At 41.4% G+C, this 19217-nt stretch overlaps 1 protein-coding gene and 1 long non-coding RNA gene across 2 annotated transcripts in view; one reads left to right on the top strand and one right to left on the bottom strand.

The window, feature by feature from the left end:
- Window positions 1–19217, bottom strand: part of LOC138945457 (uncharacterized) — a 350740-nt gene that overhangs the window by 32586 nt on the left and 298937 nt on the right. The gene's annotated exons all lie outside the window — the stretch shown is intronic.
- On the top strand, window positions 66–18658 carry LOC138945449 (cytoplasmic protein NCK2-like). Its single transcript, XM_070316873.1, has 4 exons — window positions 66–330; window positions 12160–12329; window positions 12915–13805; window positions 15227–18658. Exons 2-4 carry the CDS (start codon window positions 12171–12173, stop codon window positions 15446–15448), a joined length of 1272 nt encoding a protein of 423 aa, XP_070172974.1. The 5' UTR covers window positions 66–330; window positions 12160–12170; the 3' UTR covers window positions 15449–18658.

Genomic DNA, 19217 nt, shown 5'->3' on the forward strand with positions numbered 1-19217 from the left:
TAATTGTGTTTTACTTTTGCTGTTTAACGCGGATAAATCTATGGTGTTTTACTGTCGAACTACTTTGTCTACAAGATGGCGGCTCTTCAGCAGAAAAGGGATACCCCCAAATCAGCAAATTTCAGAGTGTATTCTGAGTTCAGATCAAGTTCCTACATCTTGATTTAGACTTCCATAACAACACGTTAAACGCTGTGTAATTCTACTGGTGATATTGACTCAATGTAATGTGATAATTGACAGTTTATCCTCTGCCTACACGGAACTGCACAGCAATACCAACACACCGATGCCTGCGTCTGCATTTTAGCTTCACGGACAAATTCGCCCGTAAGTTTATCGCATAAACTATTGTGCTTGTGTATATTTCTGTTTCTTATATCACATGGTCAGCGTTGTGAATGTTAACATGCTGAACGCGTTGAAACACGAGCGACCATTGCATGATTCATACCCGTTTCCGCAGTCGATAGCAGACGTCATTTGGCTCTCTCACTCTCAGTCTCATTCACTTCAGGAGATGCCAGTTTTAGCGAAGCTGCTCTGTTTCTATCAGACTTGTTACTGATATTGTTATTGAAGGTATTAGAAAAGATATTGAGGTGTTAAACCATTTGTCTGATTATTTCTCTGGCTGTTTCTAAATCTATGACTCAGTATGAGTGTGTACCTCAAGGCCATGAGATATAGTTATTAAATCACACCAAAATGAGTAGTGTTAGTGTTACAAACGTGTAGTACTACTAGTATTTGTAAGCAGTAGTCATAGGGACACACCTAAAGCCTATGCTTTAGGCCTGTCAGAACTTCCCCTTATATTGTCTTATTTGTATGATGGTCTGTTTTTATTAACAATAACATTTGGCAATTTGTTGCTACCATCATTGTCCTGGTACAGTGGTAGTCATGCAGTGGTAAGGTAAATGTAACGTTGTAACTGTAAGACGGAAAAAAGCCGAAGTCAACAAGGCAGAATTACTCGATCAGGTCATGCACATGTATGTGAGCCAATTCGTAATTAGGTCAAAAGTCAACGTGGAGGTTCAGTAGTAACAACAAGAGTTCTTTCTAATTCTATCTTGGGTAGTTTACTGTACATCAAGACTGTATCACAGTGTGTGTAACTGTTATTACAAGAAAATTGTGACACATAGTAGACAATGCACACATACTTCAGGAGTCTGTGCGTACCCATGTTAATGTCAGGAAATGTCAGTCAGATTTTTGCCGGAGATGCAAACTGAACCACATGAAATGATAAACTAAAGTTTTATTTAGCTAACAACGCTGAAGTTATTTATAAAAGTTATCTGTGGGATAGTTGTGAGAATGTTTGGCTTATTTATTAATTTTTGAAATCCTCATCTGCAACAAAAAGCTATCAGTATCATTGCGTCAATATTTTTCTGAGAGGTACTAGAATGTTAAGCCCTCATCCACTTCACTGTCTTCAACAGCCGGGTTTTTCTCTTCACTTTGAACCGACAGTTATGTATCATTGTATGCTAGTCTTTAAACTAAGGCCCAGTCTGCCTCAAATGGTTTACAGAACGATTTAAAATCTTCTCACGAAAAAAGCAGTTCTAAAATTTCTATTTCTAACCTAACGGAACACACTTACAATAGCATTTAACAGCATTAAATGACACAGTTTGTTTGAATGGCTATTTAGCTTGCGTAAACCACACACCAGATTTTGTGGTTCATTTTACCCTTGAGCCATCGTGGACCTGTGGCACACATTTTCCTTTATTTCACAAGTTCATCGTCAATTTGTGTTTGCAATGGGACTTCCTGTATCTGCAATAGCACGTAATTGTGTACCTCTGAATCTAAAATGCAACAAACGACTGCGAGTCACACGAACTTATCCTTATCGGCGGCGGTTAGCTTCAAAGACACAAGCGATATGCAGAAAGTTCGTCTGCTTGCCTTGGTGAAACACGATCATTGCGTGCCTTGCTTCCGGCCTCCCTTTTTTTAAACTTTCAAAACCTCGAGTTGTACTGATCTCGTCTTGATGAAAAAAGAAATCTTTTATGATTTAAGAATGTTTGTGTTACAAGCTGTCAATTTATTATTTAGATTTTAAAAGTTAGTTCTAGTGCCAAAACGAGGCGTCCGATTGTGATACACAATCCGGCTGGCCGCGCAAAAATAAATTATTTAAAAAATGCTCGCTCTTTACGGAGGGCACCTAGGATGTTCTCAAGCGTTAAGTGTTTAAACGAAAGGGTGTTTGTACTGTGTGTAAAAGCCTGACAGTGTCTGTGACCAGAAACGGATGGTTTACGGGAGGCTGTGTGTGCCTTTAACAAAATAAATTCCAGAAAAAAATAACCCTTTTTAATTTGAGTCAATTGATGTTAAAAAAAAATGGTGCGGCTTACCCATTTGCTGAGGTTGGGTGTAGTTGTAGGCTATTGCATTGTCCACAAAGATTTGACCGAAACTGTCTCAGCAGGGTTTCATTTACTAGTGCGCCTCGGTGGCCTAGTGGTAAGGCGTCCGCCCAGTGAGCGGGAGGTCAGGGGTTCGAACCCCGGCCGGGTCATACCTAAGACTTTAAAATTGGCAATCTAGTGGCTGCTCCGCCTGGCGTCTGGCATTATGGGGTTAGTGCTAGGACTGGTTGGTCCGGTGTCAGAATAATGTGACTGGGTGAGACATGAAGCCTGTGCTGCGACTTCTGTCTTGTGTGTGGCGCACGTGCACCGCCCTGATATCACCCTTCGTGGTGGACTGGGCGTTAAGCCAACAAACTAGTGCGCCCTGCGCCATTGGCGCATTAAATCTAAAAATGTCCCATCACAATTCCCTTCAGTGCGTCAAAGGGCGCATTGAGATTACATACCACTGCGCCACCAAATGACATTGTACACTTTTCATCGGATCACACACACACACACACATAGATAACACGATATAGCGGCTAATTCTCAGATGGCACCATTTTGCATCTTTAGTCAAAACGCGTACAGGCCTCTTTGGTGCTTCTTGCCTTTGACTATGTCCCATCGGAATTTGGTTGAGGGGGACAAATGTCCCATTGCCTTTTTCTCCCAGGTTAAACCCTGTCTCAGGCAATATTAATTGTATTATCAATAATGCAAACCGTGTAGGACAAGTTAACATGCTTCCTTGTGGTACACCAAAAGTTGCTGGCGCCTATTGGAAGCCTTTTGTCCCACAGGCTCAAGGAATTGCATGGAGAGCACTCTACACTATCACTTTTAGCACAGAAAAAAACCAAGTGTTTAGTAAATGACATGCTGCTATAGTGTGACTTTTACTTTTAGCTGCAACTTTTAGTTTTACTTACTGCAACTTTTTTATGTACATTAAATTTCAGACGGTTCTTGTACTATCATCACTTTCTGTTGCATACATTTACAACCTTGTCTCTTCAAATTCAAAGCATCCTCGTGGCCTCCACCTACCTTCTTCCACTCACAGTTTGAGTCTTCCCGGACCTTCTTTTTTAAAAAAATTTTTAAATACCTTCTGCACCCCCTTCCCCTCTAGTTCCCTCCTGCGCCCATCTCAGATATGATATTGCTGTTTGCACCTCTCCTCTTCTTTTTCTCTCTCTGGTATTCCTTTACCCCTCCCTCTCCCCCAGCCCCTGCCAGTTACCTGGAGGGATGCTGGTGGCAGAAGGCTACAAAAAAAGATAAGGAACATCACCAGGCTGAAGGGTTGAGCTTGGATGTGTTTTATAAAGATACCTGATAGCCAGGAAGTGGGGAGGGAGGGAGAATGGGGGTTGAGGTGTATGAAAACACAAGCCTCACACTGCGCCATCCAGCCATCCTGACTCAAGTCAGTCAGAGGAGCTGTTTCTTTTATAGAACTCTGTGGTGCCGCGCAAACTTTAGTGAGCTCTTTAGAACTCGGGTAGTGAGGTCTGGCGCTCAGATGCCAGGTAAAAAAAAGAAAAGCGGTGGTGCCGGGGAGAATTTACCTGTTCAGTGGTTGATGTAGACCTGTGGATTGTGCAAGGTGTGGAGGAATACGGAGAGTCTGTCCTGTGCAATGATGAAGGGGAATCGCGTGTACTCAGAGCTCCAGTTTTACCTGGCAGTGCCTGGTAGGTAGACATTGAAAGCTTTAAAGTTTGTTTATAAAGCAATCATGGGATGATTTTGCATTTTAATAGCCTGAAAGTGAAAGGTTTCCTGTGAGTAAAAGACAAACTGACACACTATTTCTGATTAGTAGTATACTGTATTACTATTAGAAATACCTGAAATCTGATCATTTTAATGATCAATGCAGTAATGTGATGAACACCTGGAGTGTAGGGATTGCTTTTTCTTTCAGTAGTTTGATTGATTTATACAATAAAATATCCAGACCTTTTCAGTTGCGCTCAGGTTACTGATGCATTACTTTTATGGACTTGCCTGGCTACCTGTCGCTCTGTATTTCGCACTGACAGTTTTAGTTTATTTTAGGCCTAAAAAAAATAGGTGTGGTTACGGTAACCCGACCTACCCTATTTTTAGGGGCCGACCCTATAACTTTTTTATTACATTTGTCAAAAAAACAAAACCACACACAAGAAAATGAGTGCAGAAAACACAATGAAATCGAAAGCGCCCGAGTCGCACACTTATTTCCCTGTCAAGTAGGTTTAATTTGTACACATTAGAAAAAAAAAGTGATTGCCTACCTTCCTACCCTATTTTTTTTGGCAATGACAATGTTACCGTAACCACACCTATTTTTTTGTTTTTTGTTTGCCTTACCAATTTATTGACACAGTGTTTGGATCAGTTACATCAAGATGGTTCAAAATATTCCTTAGTCTATAGATGCTAGTTCTGATCCTCTTATGAACAGTGTGTTTTATGAGTTTGACTGTCAGTTGTCACAAAGAATACTTGTTAAACTCTGCTGGTTTTAATAATCTGTACATTGTGGTGTGTCTTCCTGGTTTTGTTTGGTGGCATGTAAAACAACCACCCCCACCCACCCTTATAAGAGAACCAAAAAGGGGGTAAAAAGACAAACTTTAGTCACCAAGAGTTAATATTGATAGGTTAATGGTAATAATGATAATACATGTATTCCTTATCCAATTCCAATGCTACATGTTGAATCACAGTTTTCGGATAAATGCTGCAGTCTATATATTGATGCAAACAGGGTACATGTCTGTCTCAGTTTCTGTTGGGCGGCACATACATTCCAAATAAAAAGTAGACAAAGTTTGGGCACCAGGAGTTAAGTTATAGGTTCACCTCAGTGTTTACCCCCTCCATGATGCTGCCGCAGTGTCCCCATGATAAGATAACACTGCAGACACTTCACTGGTTTACTCCCTCCTTCAGTTTCACCCACGTTTCCTGTCTACAATCTACAGGCAGCTCTAAGTTCTAAACTCTCTAGCCTTTCTTTTAAATTTTAAACATTTGAATGATAACTGGTCCTTGACATTGATGGATGGTGCAGGCCTCGTTGGAGTCAACTTAAATATAAAAACACACCCACCACACCCAGCCCCCAGAGTTTTCTTGTGTGTGCGGGGGGAGAGGGGGGGGGGGGGGGGTAGTTTTAAACTTGTTCAATGGTTTTACTTTACTTCTGAGTCTGGTATCAGCTATAGTGTTTTGGTTGGTTGGTATTAGCACCAGTTTCATCCCGAGAATTCCAGAAGATACGGTGATTGATACCTCATGCACAGACACATTTTGCATCAAAATTAAGTTCTTATTCCAAATTGTTTAAAACCAAATGGTCAGTGCTTTTAAAATTATAATGTCCTTTCAAATTTTCTATAAATAATTATATAGAATAGATTGTAAGTATTGTATGAAGTACTTCCTGTTCATTTCCTTAGATTTCTCAGTGTATTTAATTGCTTGCTGAGTATGTCACTTATATGTGATCTGTTTGTTTATATGATATGAAATTCTTCAACTAATTCTGTAACACTTTAACAGTGACTGGACTAGTTGGTCATTTCCGTGCTGTAATTATTTGTAAAGAGTTGTTTGTTATTACTTAGTATGTTGCTAGTATTAGTGATATTACTCATTTCCTTGTACATGTAGGTATTGTGAAGTCATTTAGTTTTGATAAAGGAAGTGAGCCGACGCTCCTTTTAATACCTGGTCATTTAGACCAGCACGGTTGGCCTAGTGGAAAGGTGTCCGCCCCGTGAGCGGGAGGTCGTGGGTTCAAACCCCGGCCGGGTCATACCTAAGACTTTAAAATTGGCAATCTAGTGGCTGCTCCGCCTGGCGTCTGGCATTATGGGGTTAGTGCTAGGACTGGTTGGTCCGGTGTCAGAATAATGTGACTGGGTGAGACATGAAGCCTGTGCTGCGACTTCTGTTTTGTGTGTGGCGCACGTTATATGTCAAAGCAGCACCGCCCTGATATGGCCCTTCGTGGTCGGCCGGGCGTTAAACAAACAAACAAACCTGGTCATTTTGCTCTGCTGAGCAATTTAGTGGTCTCTTGTTTCAACTTATTCAAGACCTCCAGAAATCAAATGTCTTGTGAAGGTGATGGAGTTTTAAAGTTAAAACACATTGGTCAGTTACTGACTTTAAGAAAAGAAGGCCTAAAAGTAAAACCATTATTTTGATAAAAAAACAAAAAAACACAAGCACACAAATCATATTCTTACAGCCTCCAAAAGTCTGCGAAATAGAGTTGTGTACATGTATTTATTTAAACTAAAGGAGGGAATGAACAATGGAGGTTTCTTGTCTCGAGAGCCAAGGGGTCTTGCGTTGATGTTATTCTCTGTTTTCTTCTCGGCTTACAAACTATTCACATTTAATTTTTACTGACACTGACACTATGAGTGGAAAAATCTGTGAAATTAGATCTTCATGCAGGAGTCTTAAAGGTACTGAACTTGTCAAATCCAGCTGCACGGAGCCCCTGGGGCTTTTAGTCATACCTCAGGCAGCTATCCGTTAGAAGAACTACCAAGTTTCATTGACTTGCACCCAAAGAGTCAAGAACTGCGATTTTTTTACGAATTAATTTCGTACTCGGACCCGGCTGGTCTTGGCCTATTTTTGGATCGGAATCACTCAGTTGAATCGAACTCCGACCAAACACCACGTAATAACTAGGTTAATTTATGCACTCGCGTGAACAAGAAACTGTCGAGCTTCACAGATGTCGTCGTTGGGTAGTTTTGGGTTTGTTTTACTACCATAGGAGGATTTTTGAAGTGTAAATGCACTCAGCTGCAACAAAAACGCAAAACGAAGGCTGTGAGCTGCACTGTGCCTTTAAATTGCAAGGACTTCAGACACAGGGCTTAATTACTGTACTGTGGAATCCCCCTTTTTTTACCTTAAAAAATCTGAGAAAATCGAGTCTTAAAAGGGAGGGTATTTTTACAGAGGTTATGCACAGAACATCTTTAAAATCAAGGTCTTAAAAGGGGGGTTCCACTGTGTTCACACAGAAGGAGTCTTAAATTGCAGGGACTTATGAATCAGACACAGAAGGAGTCTTAAATTGCAGGGACTTATGAATCAGACACTGAAGGAGTCTTAAATTGCAGGGACTTATGAATCAGACACAGAAGGAGTCTTAAATTGCAGGGACTTATGAATCAGACACTGAAGGAGTCTTAAATTGCAGGGACTTATGAATCAGACACTGAAGGAGTCTTAAATTGCAGGGACTTATGAATCAGACACTGAAGGAGTCTTGAATTGCAGGGACTTATGAATCAGACACTGAGGGAGTCTTGAATTGCAGGGACTTATGAATCAGACACTGAAGGAGTCTTAAATTGCAGGGACTTATGAATCAGACACTGAAGGAGTCTTAAATTGCAGGGATTTATGAATCAAACACAGAAGGAGTCTTAAATTGCAGGGATTTATGAATCAGACACAGGAGGAGTCTTGAATTGCAGGGACTTATGAATCAGACACAGAAGGAGTCTTAAATTGCAGGGACTTATGAATCAGACACTGAAGGAGTCTTAAATTGCAGGGACTTATGAATCAGACACTGAAGGAGTCTTAAATTGCAGGGACTTATTAATCAGACACAGGAGGAGTCTTAAATTGCTGGGACTTATGAATCAGACACTGAAGGAGTCTTAAATTGCAGGGACTTATGAATCAGACACTGAAGGAGTCTTAAATTGCAGGGACTTATGAATCAGACACTGAAGGAGTCTTAAATTGCAGGGACTTATGAATCAGACACAGGAGGAGTCTTAAATTGCAGGGACTTATGAATCAGACACAGAAGGAGTCTTAAATTGCAGGGACTTATGAATCAGACACTGAAGGAGTCTTAAATTGCAGGGATTTATGAATCAAACACAGAAGGAGTCTTAAATTGCAGGGATTTATGAATCAGACACAGGAGGAGTCTTGAATTGCAGGGACTTATGAATCAGACCCTGAAGGAGTCTTAAATTGCAGGGACTTATGAATCAGACACTGAAGGAGTCTTAAATTGCAGGGACTTATGAATCAGACACAGAAGGAGTCTTAAATTGCAGGGACTTATGAATCAGACACAGAAGGAGTCTTAAATTGCAGGGACTTATGAATCAGACACAGAAGGAGTCTTAAATTGCAGGGACTTAAGACACAGGTTTGACTGTAGTTCCTGTGAGCTAGGGGGGTTACTCAGCAGTGCAGGAGACCCAGTTCCTTCATTGATCAACACTTGGCGGCGGTGCTGAGTGATACAGGTGATGAGTCATCACGCCAGCGCCCAGCGGGGAGTCTTGTTCTTGTTGTGTGTGTGTGTGCACACTCCCCAAAACACTCTGGCGTTTGCCTTCAGATATCATCGGTGGAGAGAATGTGCTTGTTTATGTTTTCATCTCTGATCTTCCGTTTATTGCTGGATGTAGCTCTGGTAGTGGTAGCAGTGCATTTTGGCCATAGTAGAGTGCTGTACTTCACTACTTGAATTGTTCCACTGCTAGTCGCAGAGTCAGAGTTAGTTTGTCAGTTTGCTTCTTTTTCCACCACAAATCGGAAACCGCTAGACTGCGATTGCTTAAACATACCTAAATCAAGAATGTTTCGTTTCTCTATGAATATGATTAATTTCTTAGGTTCCATTATACTTATGCAGCTTATGTAGCTAATCTTTCTTGTTTTGTTGAGTTTTTATATTTTTATTTTTTTTCAAATCCAAAACAGATTACTCCCAGCAGTAAAGTATTAATCAGTTCTTAACTTTTTCAAGGGGGGCATTTTTGTATACAGTAACAATAACATGCATTATTTACTTTTCATTTGTTTGTCTGTTATTCATTTGTTTGTAACGTGTGTATATGTGTCTTGGATTAAGAATCAACTTGGATTTAGAGATGTATCGCAGCAATGCATGATTTTCCCCCTGAAACATTTGTTACAACACATCAGATCAGAAATAAGGTTACACTGATTCCAACATACTTGCTTCCTCTGATGTTCGTGGCTTACGATGTGCTGGTTTGGAGGCAGAGAGTGTGAACGATGGGTGTATAAACAGACCGTTGCTGTCAGAGTGCGGAGGGTAATGTGCTAGCAGAGGTAGCAGAGGATGTAACGGACAGGTGCTCCATGGTCTGATGATCTTCACAGGTGTGGTTGCCACTTACCTGTCACGCCGTGTTGGTAGGAGCAGGTAATCATCATGAAACTTGAACAGGTTAATACACGTGTACGTGTATGTTTCTTAAATTGTGCTGCCAGTCTGAAGATGTACTCTCCCATATTTTTTTCTCATTAAATTGTTATTTTAGTCAGGTGATCATCAGTTGGTAATTTATGGATTTTGTGTATGTTACGGTTTGGAAAAAGTGTTTTTGATGTGATGACCGATTCCTAACCTTGTTTCAGTTTTTGGTGGGTTTTTTTTCTTCTCAAAACAAGGATTTTTACTTTACCAGTATATCGGTCCAGGAAAGTAGTTTTTGCTTTGAGTTTATTTTCTGTGTGTTTGCTTTGTGTGTGTGTTACATATGTATGTGTGTGTGTTTTTTTCTCTAATGAGTTTTACAGTGTAAGATTTCCAAACTGTTCAAGTCAGTCAGTAACCACAGGTTCAGGAAAAGTCTTTTTATTTTAGTGCAATGAAAACTGAAGACAGCACCGACTTTCGTTTTGCACTTATGGCAGTTTAAAGATTCTGCGCGGGCGAGTCACGGGGCAGAGGTCGTAGAGTGCCCTGAGACTAGAGCTAGTGTAGCATGCTGTAGTTTTATGGTGCGCTAATTTTACGCTGTTCGGTCACGATGTAAGAGAAGCGTTAGCCGATGGCATGAAATATGCATCACCTCTCTAGCCCCAGTGCAGTGGTAATATGTTGCCCGCAACCAGAATAGCCCATCAAATCAATGGCTGGGCCTTCAAAAATCTTATGGACGCAAAACCTGAGATTGATCCAGTACGGCCTCTGTTCAGCTGTGAAGATTTAATGCACTGAGGTGCACAAGTATCACAAGAATTTTTTTTTGATGTACGATAAACATTTTTTGTGTTGTTTTTAATTTTGTCCTTACTTAAACATAAAACATATTCTGCCTCCTGCACAGACGATTGTACTTGTTTCGGTGAAAATGGACAAAATGTTTTGTTAAAAGTCTTTCAGCAGTAAAGAACTGCTAATTATTGTTAGTCTGAAATTAGTGCTTCAATTTTCAAATGGTGAAATCGGTAAACAGTCAGGTGATTAAAAGTTAGACATTTTGTTTCGCATTGTTAAAACTACTGAGCGTGGGTTTTTCTGTCCCTGTTGCATTTCCAAATGTACACAAGACAGTTGCTCATACAGTGGTACCTGCGATGAAAGGACACCCTTGGGACCAGCTAAAAGTGTCCCTACATTGCAGGTGGCCTGTCATGACAGGTATATTTTGGTAGAGATAATGCAGACAAAGGGACCCCAGAATGTCCTTTTAAGGGAGGTGTCCTCTCATCAGAGGGGCCCCACATGGCAGGTACCACTGTACTCATATGATGCATGATACTGATAGGATGCTTTGCGTTTTTGTCTGCACTAACGCTTGTGTATGAGCGACACATGGACAAAGAAAGACCATTTGGCGGCTAGCTGAATGTAAACACCACAACCTGCATCCAGTATTGGAAATGGCCAGGATGATGTCATAGTCTGCAGGAATTGCATGCACAATCGCTGGTGTTTGGTTTGAGCAGGCTAGACTTGAAAGGCTCCTGTAGCATTGCATCCCAAATCGCCCTAGAGCTTTCAATGCCACTTTTGCAGCATAAAGTGCTGCAGGCCTGGACAAGAAAGGAAAGAAAAAAAGTTGTCAGAATGGGACAGTGTTTATGGGCACAATATTCCCCCGGTGTTTGATGTTCCAAACTAGTTCAAGGACACTCAGTGCACTGGATCAATGAAGGCTGAATCCGACCCAATCACAATCAATGCTGGTTGAATAGGGTCCAGAGCTCTGAAAAAAGAACTTCAGGTTGCCAGAAGCAGAGTTGGCTGCTGTTTGGGTTCTGGTATTGTCTTCTCTTCCTCCGCCCCATCCCCCCAAATCCTCCCTCTATCTGATTGAAGTAGCAGTGTGTATACCTACATGTACAGTAGTGTTACGGTCACATGCACACCAATACACACGCATGCTCTGAATTGGTTCAGCTGGCAATTGTGCCTTAGGATCATATCCTGCACCACTAAATCTTGACTTCTCACTTTTGTGGAAGAAGCAGAAACACCATCGATTTCATCTGTTCCATAAAGCCTTGTAAAATACATGGCACACAGTCTGACCTGAATTGCATAAACTGCAACTACCAGAGATTGTCCCATAACTCGTTTGTTTAAATATGTTATCACTGAGAAACTCAAGGTATTCTTCAAGGATGTCTATTTGAATAATGTGAGCATAAAAATATGTCACAAAGGGGTCAGGAGGTGTACTTTGTGAGCAGTTTCGGTTTACAAACAATTCTTAAACTCTTTCAGTCTCTGACACAGTAACAGAAGCGTGTGGGTGTAACAAAATCTTCCTAAAGACTGCAGAGATGTCCAAATCGACCGCCTGGTCGCCAGGGGCGAGTAAAAAATCCCCTGGGCTAGTACAAATCGTCTGGCAACTTGCCCGGCTGGCAACGTTCATTGCTGCGATCGGATGGACTTGAATACCAACCATGCTTAACCATTGACACTTGAAACCTGGATTGTTTGCAGGACGTGTTGGCATGGCAACCATGGCGGAGGGCGAGGAGATGCTGGTGATTGCCAAGTACGACTACACGGCGGAGAACGGCCAGGAGCTGTCCATCAAGAAGTCGGAGCGACTGACGCTGCTAGACAACAGCAAGGACTGGTGGCGTGTCAAGAACTCTGACAACAAACAGGCAAGTACTGCTGCAGACTGCCACTGTGGCGCAGTGGTTAGCGCATTTAGTTGCTTGTAGGGAAGTCTTAATAGCTGGGTTCGAATCCCAACAGAGTCACGTGGGGTTTTCAGGCTCCGACCAGCTCCTACCTAGTGGTTAGACGCATTAGGCTTTTTGATTCGAACCCACAATCTCCAAGCCCGCAGCCGGATCCGGGATGCACTAACCACTGCACCATGGGCTGTGGTCCGGGAGCTTGTGGGTTCGAATCCCATCAGAGTCATTTGGTAGTGGGTTTTTTTTTTGGGGGGGGGGGGGGGTTGGCCAGCGCCTACCCAAAGTGGAAGTGCTACGGTACCGATGGGTGGACTGGGATCACACGGCCGAGTGTCATTCACGTCATGAATGCAACTTTTTTTTTATTTTTTTATAGAATCTTCTTCTTCTTCTTGGCGTTCGCAGAGGTTACACGATCAGTCCAGCACTGGTGATAATTTTTATAGAATAGAATGTATACAAACTGCAGCTACAAAGCTTTGAATTGAATGTGCTGATAGAAACTCCAACATTTCATAATTAACAGGCCTATATGTGTGACTACAGGGCTACGTGCCATCCAACTACGTGAAGATGTCCAAACCCAAGTCCATCTTCTCCTCCCTACTGAAGAAAGGAAACAAGGTGAAGAAGAACGACAAGGTCCCGCAGCCACAACAGAAGTCCCCCTCCTGCCCCTCCCCCTCTCTCAATGGCAACACGCGGCCGCGGGGAGACCAGCTGGACAACGCACCGGTCACCACGAACCAGCTGGCGCAGTTCCTGCCGGCCCATGCAAAGTATAACTACACAGCTCAGCGGCCCGACGAACTCTCTCTCATCAAAGCGGAGCGAATCATGGTGATGGAAAAGTCGAGCGACGGGTGGTGGAAAGGACAGAAAGACGACACAACCGCGGGCTGGTTCCCGTCCAACTACGTGGAGGTGGACTCTGGGGGGGACCAGGACAATGTGTTGTACAGCACGGCGGCTGGCGCAGACAGTGCGGGGGGGTCGCAGCCGGAGATGCCGGAACACGTTCTCGCTCTCTACACCTTCGCCGGAACCAACGCCGGCGAGCTGCCCTTCGAGAAGGGGGAGAAACTGGACGTGGTCAGCGCGTCGGACGAAGACCCCGACTGGTGGCAGGCGCGGAACAGCCGCGGGGAGCAGGGTCTGATTCCTCGGAACTACGTCACCCCCACCGCCCCCCAGGGGGACCAGGAGAGTGACCGCACCACCAGCACCACCTCCTCCTCCACCCCCCACTCCCAGTCCATCTCCTCCATCTCCAACACGTCGCTACCCGGGGTGGTGGGGCGGCGTCAGTTCCACGTGTCGGGCCCTCTGGCGGAGAGAGACTGGTACTACGGTAAAATCACGCGGCAGCAGTGTGAGGAGATTCTCACTCGTCACGCAGACAACGGCGATTTCCTCATCCGCGACAGTGAATCCACGGTGAGAAGATAATTAATGGGAGTCATAATGATAAGAATTTATATATTTAAGTATTTATATGGTGCAAATCATATCATAGTTCTGAGCACTTTACAATTGTGGACGACATTGACATTGATGAAAAAAAATGAAGCTATTAAAAGAATACAAATAACATACTACACATTAGGCAAAAAAAAAAAAAATAGGTGTGGTTACGGTAACATAGCCAAAAAAAATAGGGTAGGAAGGTAGGCAATCACTTTTTTTTTTAAACTTTTTTTTCTAATGTGTACAAATTAAACCTACTTGACAGGAAAATAAGTGTGCGACTCGGGCGATTTCGCTTTCATTGTGTTTTCTGCACTCGTTTTTTTGTTTTGTTTTTTGTTTTTTGACAAAATGTAATAAAAAGTTATAGGGTCGGCCCCTAAAAATAGGGTAGGTCGGGTTACCGTAACCACACCTATTTTTTTTTTAGGCCTTAGTGACAAATTCTGTATACTGCGATCCTTTTTACATTCTTACTTTTAGTCAGTGAGTGTGTAGTGTCTGGCAAACAAAATATTATGAGGTTGGATCCATAAAGTTGAAAAAGTATATGAATTATGATTGCAGATCTGTAGATAACCTGGTCAGTTGATGGCATGTTCGTACAGTTGCTTGTTGAAATCTAACCAAAACTGTTGTTTCTGTTTAGTCCATGTCTGTTAAGAGACGAAAAGGCTCAAGGCAGGTGGCTGGTAGTGGCAGGGATCATTGTGAATGTGAATCTGTTATTTTCAATTTGAGTTTCTTGACAATGGCTGTTTGTTTGAAGCGTTGACGTTGTGTTTTTTGTATGTTACTTTTAATTTTAGGTTTGTTAGTATTACTTTAATTTAAGCTTCTTGACAGTGGCTGTCGATTTGACGCGTTGTGTTTTCTGTCTTTTACTTTTAATTTTAGTTTCTCGACAATGACTGTTGAGTTGACGTGTTGATATTTCTGTCTGTTACTTTCAATTTTAGATTCTCGACAACGACTGTTGAGTTGACGTGTTGTGTTTACTGTCTGTTACTTTCACTTTTACTTTTAGATTCTGAACAACGACTGTTGAGTTGACGTGTTGATATTTCTGTCTGTTACTTTCAATTTTAGATTCTCGACAACGACTGTTGAGTTGACGTGTTGATATTTCTGTCTGTTACTTTCAATTTTAGATTCTCGACAACGACTGTTGAGTTGACGTGTTGATATTTCTGTCTGTTACTTTCAATTTTAGATTCTCGACAACGACTGTTGAGTTGACGTGTTGATATTTCTGTCTGTTACTTTCAATTTTAGATTCTCGACAACGACTGTTGAGTTGACGTGTTGTGTTTACTGTCTGTTACTTTTCATTTTGATCTTCTTGTCGCTGGCTGTTGATTTGACGCGTTGTGTTTTGTGTCTGTGAACAGGTGGGGCACTACACGGTTGTGTTAAAAGCACCAAACAGAAACAAACACTTCAGGGTGAAGGTGACAGACGGGGTGTACGAAATAGGACAGCAAAAGTTCAACAACTTGGAAGAACTGATCGAACACTACAAGAAGCACCCCATCTTCAAACAGGACACGGAAAAGCTCTACTTGATAAAACCCTTCAACTTCCCCTCCCCTTCCTCCTCCGACAATTTTTGACGTCAGGCAGCCAGCAGCAGTCAGCTTCGTCCTTTTCTCGTCATGGTTTCAATCGTCAAACTACATTTTCATTCTTCAAGGGTGTTTTTCTTTCTCAACTGTTGAAGAGAAGCTGTTTTGTGATGTGAAGGCTGCCGTCTGCTTGTAGTTTAGGAGGATTGGCAGCAAGAAAGAAAGAGGAGTGAGAGAAGAGGAGAGGAGGAGTAGGAATGGAATTGTCTCTGGTAGATAGCTGCATCCTCCCGTCGTTGTTTGTGGACAATCCGACATACGCCTGCATCAAGAGAGATGTGTTACGTGTCGTGCTTGTGTATAGGATTTATACGGAATGTGTGGCTGTCCTTTCTGCACTCATGGAGCGTGTGTTCATGTGTGTGTTCTGGTGAAAATGAATGGAATTGTGAATGCTAGTGTGTGTTCATGTGTGTGTTCTGGTGAAAATGAATGGAATTGTGAATGCTAGCGTGTGTTTGTTTTTGTGTGAATCGAATAACGTGCAAGTGTGCCATTGCGTTTGTTATAGGTGTATGGAAGACACTGCTCAGTCATGGAGAAAAAAACCTGTCAAAATGTGTAGGAATGAAACGGGGAATGTGTATGAGTGAAACATCGGGAATCGTGTTTAAATGAGTCTGGGAATGTGTATCAGTGAAACTGTGGGAATGTGCATTCAGGAAACCGGAGCATGTGTATAAATGAAACTGGGAATGTGCTAGAATGAAACTGTTGGAAAGTGTATGCATGAAACTGATATTGTGTATAAATGGAACTCAGTGCGTTTGTGTGATGCATGCAAGTGTGTGTATGTCCAGAATGTCCTGAGGCCATGTGTAAAAATGCATAGACATGTAAGTGAACACGAACCTGTGTTTGTGTGTATATGATTACGAATGCACATGTAGTGATGTAAGTATGTAATAGGAGTCAACTGCAAGGTGCGTGAAGGCTTTGTGACCAATTTTTTTCTCTGTCTCTTATTTTGGAGCTTTTTTTCTTGAAATGTGTCTTTTATTGGGTTGTGCCAAGAAAGTGATCAGACCAAGTGACATTTTTTTCTTCGCCCCTTTTACTACGCTTGAAAAGACGGAACAAATACGGTTATTTTCTCCACATGAAAGTTCATGACATTATATATTTACTTGCTCTGTTCCGACACCAATCATTATAATTTTTTTTGCTAGTGAGCCTGAAAGCTAAAGTAGTTAGTTTAAGATATGAAGTGATGTATTTTCAGCTATTTATTTAGGCAAAAGATCAACATAAGACGGAAAGGATATTTTGTAGGTGGTTTTTTTCTTGGAAAAACATAGATTTTTAGTAGCAGCCTATGCATTTTCGATATTTGCAGAACTGTTGATATATTTTGTTAGCCATTTGAAGTGATGTCATCTTAGATATTTCTGTAAGCAAAAGATCAACATAAGTTAGAAAGGAAAGATTAAGTGGTTGTTTTTTTCCAAGCTTAGAGTTAGACAAATATAGATGATCCGTGTAGCAGTGCATTTTTCATATTTGCAGAACTATTAAGTAATTGTTTGGTCAGTCATTCTCATTGCTCTATTTCTTTCTTCTCAAGAAGTTTATCGAGGACAAGGTCAGGGTTCAGGTTTACATTTCCAGTGTTTTCTCTCTGTTTTTGTCATTCTATGTCTGTAAAGTTTAGTGATCATGTGCTAGGTAGATAGATAGTTTGGCCTCGGAGGATGTAACAAAAACATTTTAATTGCAAGATGATTTTAATTTTTATCACAATGATGTGCATGGCCTGCTAGTTCTAGAGGATATAAATAAGTTAATCCCTCTTCTTCTCACCCTTACTCTTACTCTTTTACAGTGGAACACTTTTTTTACCACCTCCAAAAATCTGAGAAAATCAGGTCTTAAAAAAGAGGGAGTCTTAAAAAGAAGGTAAATTTACAGAGGTTATGAACAGAACATCTGAAAAAATAAGGTCTTAACGGGAGGGAGTCTTAAATTGGTCTTAAAAGGGAGGAAGTCTTAAATTGGTCTTAAAAGGGAGGGAGTCTTAAATTGGTCTTAAAAGGGAGGGAGTCTTAAATTGGTCTTAAAAGGGAGGGAGTCTTAAATTGGTCTTAAAAGGGAGGGAGTCTTAAATTGTGGGGTGTTAAAAGGGGAGTTCCACTGTATCTGGTTTTCCTGTGTATAGAAAGTCTCCAGTGTGGTTTCGGTGCTAAATGGTTAAGTTACAGTACACTTGAATCGGTTGCGTTCCTGGTGAAATCTCTCTCAAGTGCTGATATTTAGATTTGTTCTGCAATTGATGAGGGGTTTTACCTCAGTATCCGACGGTGGAAGAAAATACTTTTTTCATCAGCATGAAAGAAAAGTTGATGCGTACAGGTAGGCACTGTGTCACAGCTGAGGTGTGATGTATAATTGTATCTTCTGAAAGAAAAATGGTTAGTGAACGTGACCACGTTCAAATGAACTGAATGTTACATCTGTTGAGTGATTCAGTTTCAAACGCATGAGAGATCTTGAGTGATTCAAACGCATGAGAGATCTTGTGCCTGAAGATGTATAGAAATGACTTGGTAGGACCAATTTCTTGGCCATGGCAGAGAACAAATTATACGAAAGAAGAAATGAGAGGTTTGAAGGTATTTTAACACAGTGTATTTATAGAGTTCTTAATTTTCTATCGGGCGTACGCAATATGTGGAGTGGAGACCAGCACATTGCCGGTATCTTAGAGCCAATGTTTGTGAAAGTATTGCTTCGTGTTTTGTTGTGAATAGAACATACATACTTACATACATCATAACATGTCTATAATGCTTTTTAACACAGTTGTGCATTCATGAAACTGCCATCCTGTTTATCGTTTGGTCATCTCCACATGAGTACTGGGCCCATTTTGTGTGTCTTTTTCATAGAAACTTGTCTTAAATAGTGATGTGTGAATGTATGTATGTATTATGAACTGAAACACTGTGAGCAGTACTATGTATCATACATTGTTTGGATACAATTTCTGTCGTTTTATATAAATGTGTTATAATAATAATTGCAAATATAGAAAATTGTAGCTGAATGTCCCCCTTTCCTCCAGATTTGTGCAGGTTTCAATTTCCATATATATATATGTATGAATTGTACAGAAATCAACCGCAGCACCATACGTTTACACTATGGCTGGTTCCACATTTTGTCTGCGCTCCCCTCCACCCTCCCATCCCCCCCCCCCCCCCCCCCTCCTTACCATCTCATGAGTCAGTGATTTCTTCTCTAAGTCTGTGTCAGTAGCAGTAGGCTATAGAGGTTATATTTCTCTTCAAGTGTTAAATGGTGTGATCATCAAAATGTTTTTTAATAGATGATATTGTCATATTCTATTCTATCAGTCCACTGATTGCCTTAGTTTTAAACATATTTTCTTTTTCGTGTAAGGAAACAGTTGCCATGTACTGAGACTATATGATGCACTTTTCATCATGTGCATTTCAAGAGATGGGTCTTTGTCAGCTTCGTCTTGAAGCTTTTGATAAAGAATAGTTTTGTGTCTCTAACTGTTCGTTCAGTGTTCAACTTTATGAACAAGCTTCACCTCTGTGTTGACATTCAGGGCACAGTTTGTTGCCCAAACTATCAGTTTATTTCGAAGCACTGATCCAGGATGGAGCTGTTCATGCAAGAACAACCCCGCTTTAAACTGTTCCCAAATTTGAAGTCCGAAATTAGATGGAGACTAAAGACTCAGAAAGCCCTTGGTTGAGATGTTATACAAGCCTTGCTCATAGATAATACA

The sequence above is a fragment of the Littorina saxatilis genome, linkage group LG13 (assembly GCF_037325665.1).
Source record: "Littorina saxatilis isolate snail1 linkage group LG13, US_GU_Lsax_2.0, whole genome shotgun sequence".
Classification (NCBI taxonomy): Eukaryota; Metazoa; Mollusca; class Gastropoda; order Littorinimorpha; family Littorinidae; genus Littorina; species Littorina saxatilis.

Bases quoted from the DNA above. Each gene is read 5' to 3' on its own strand.
- LOC138945449 (XM_070316873.1), top strand. From the start codon at position 12,171: ATGGCAACCATGGCGGAGGGCGAGGAGATGCTGGTGATTGCCAAGTAC. The intron at 12,330-12,914 runs GCAAGTACTGCT...GTGTGACTACAG, and splicing joins AGAACTCTGACAACAAACAG to GGCTACGTGCCATCCAACTA. The intron at 13,806-15,226 runs GTGAGAAGATAA...GTCTGTGAACAG, and splicing joins TCCGCGACAGTGAATCCACG to GTGGGGCACTACACGGTTGT.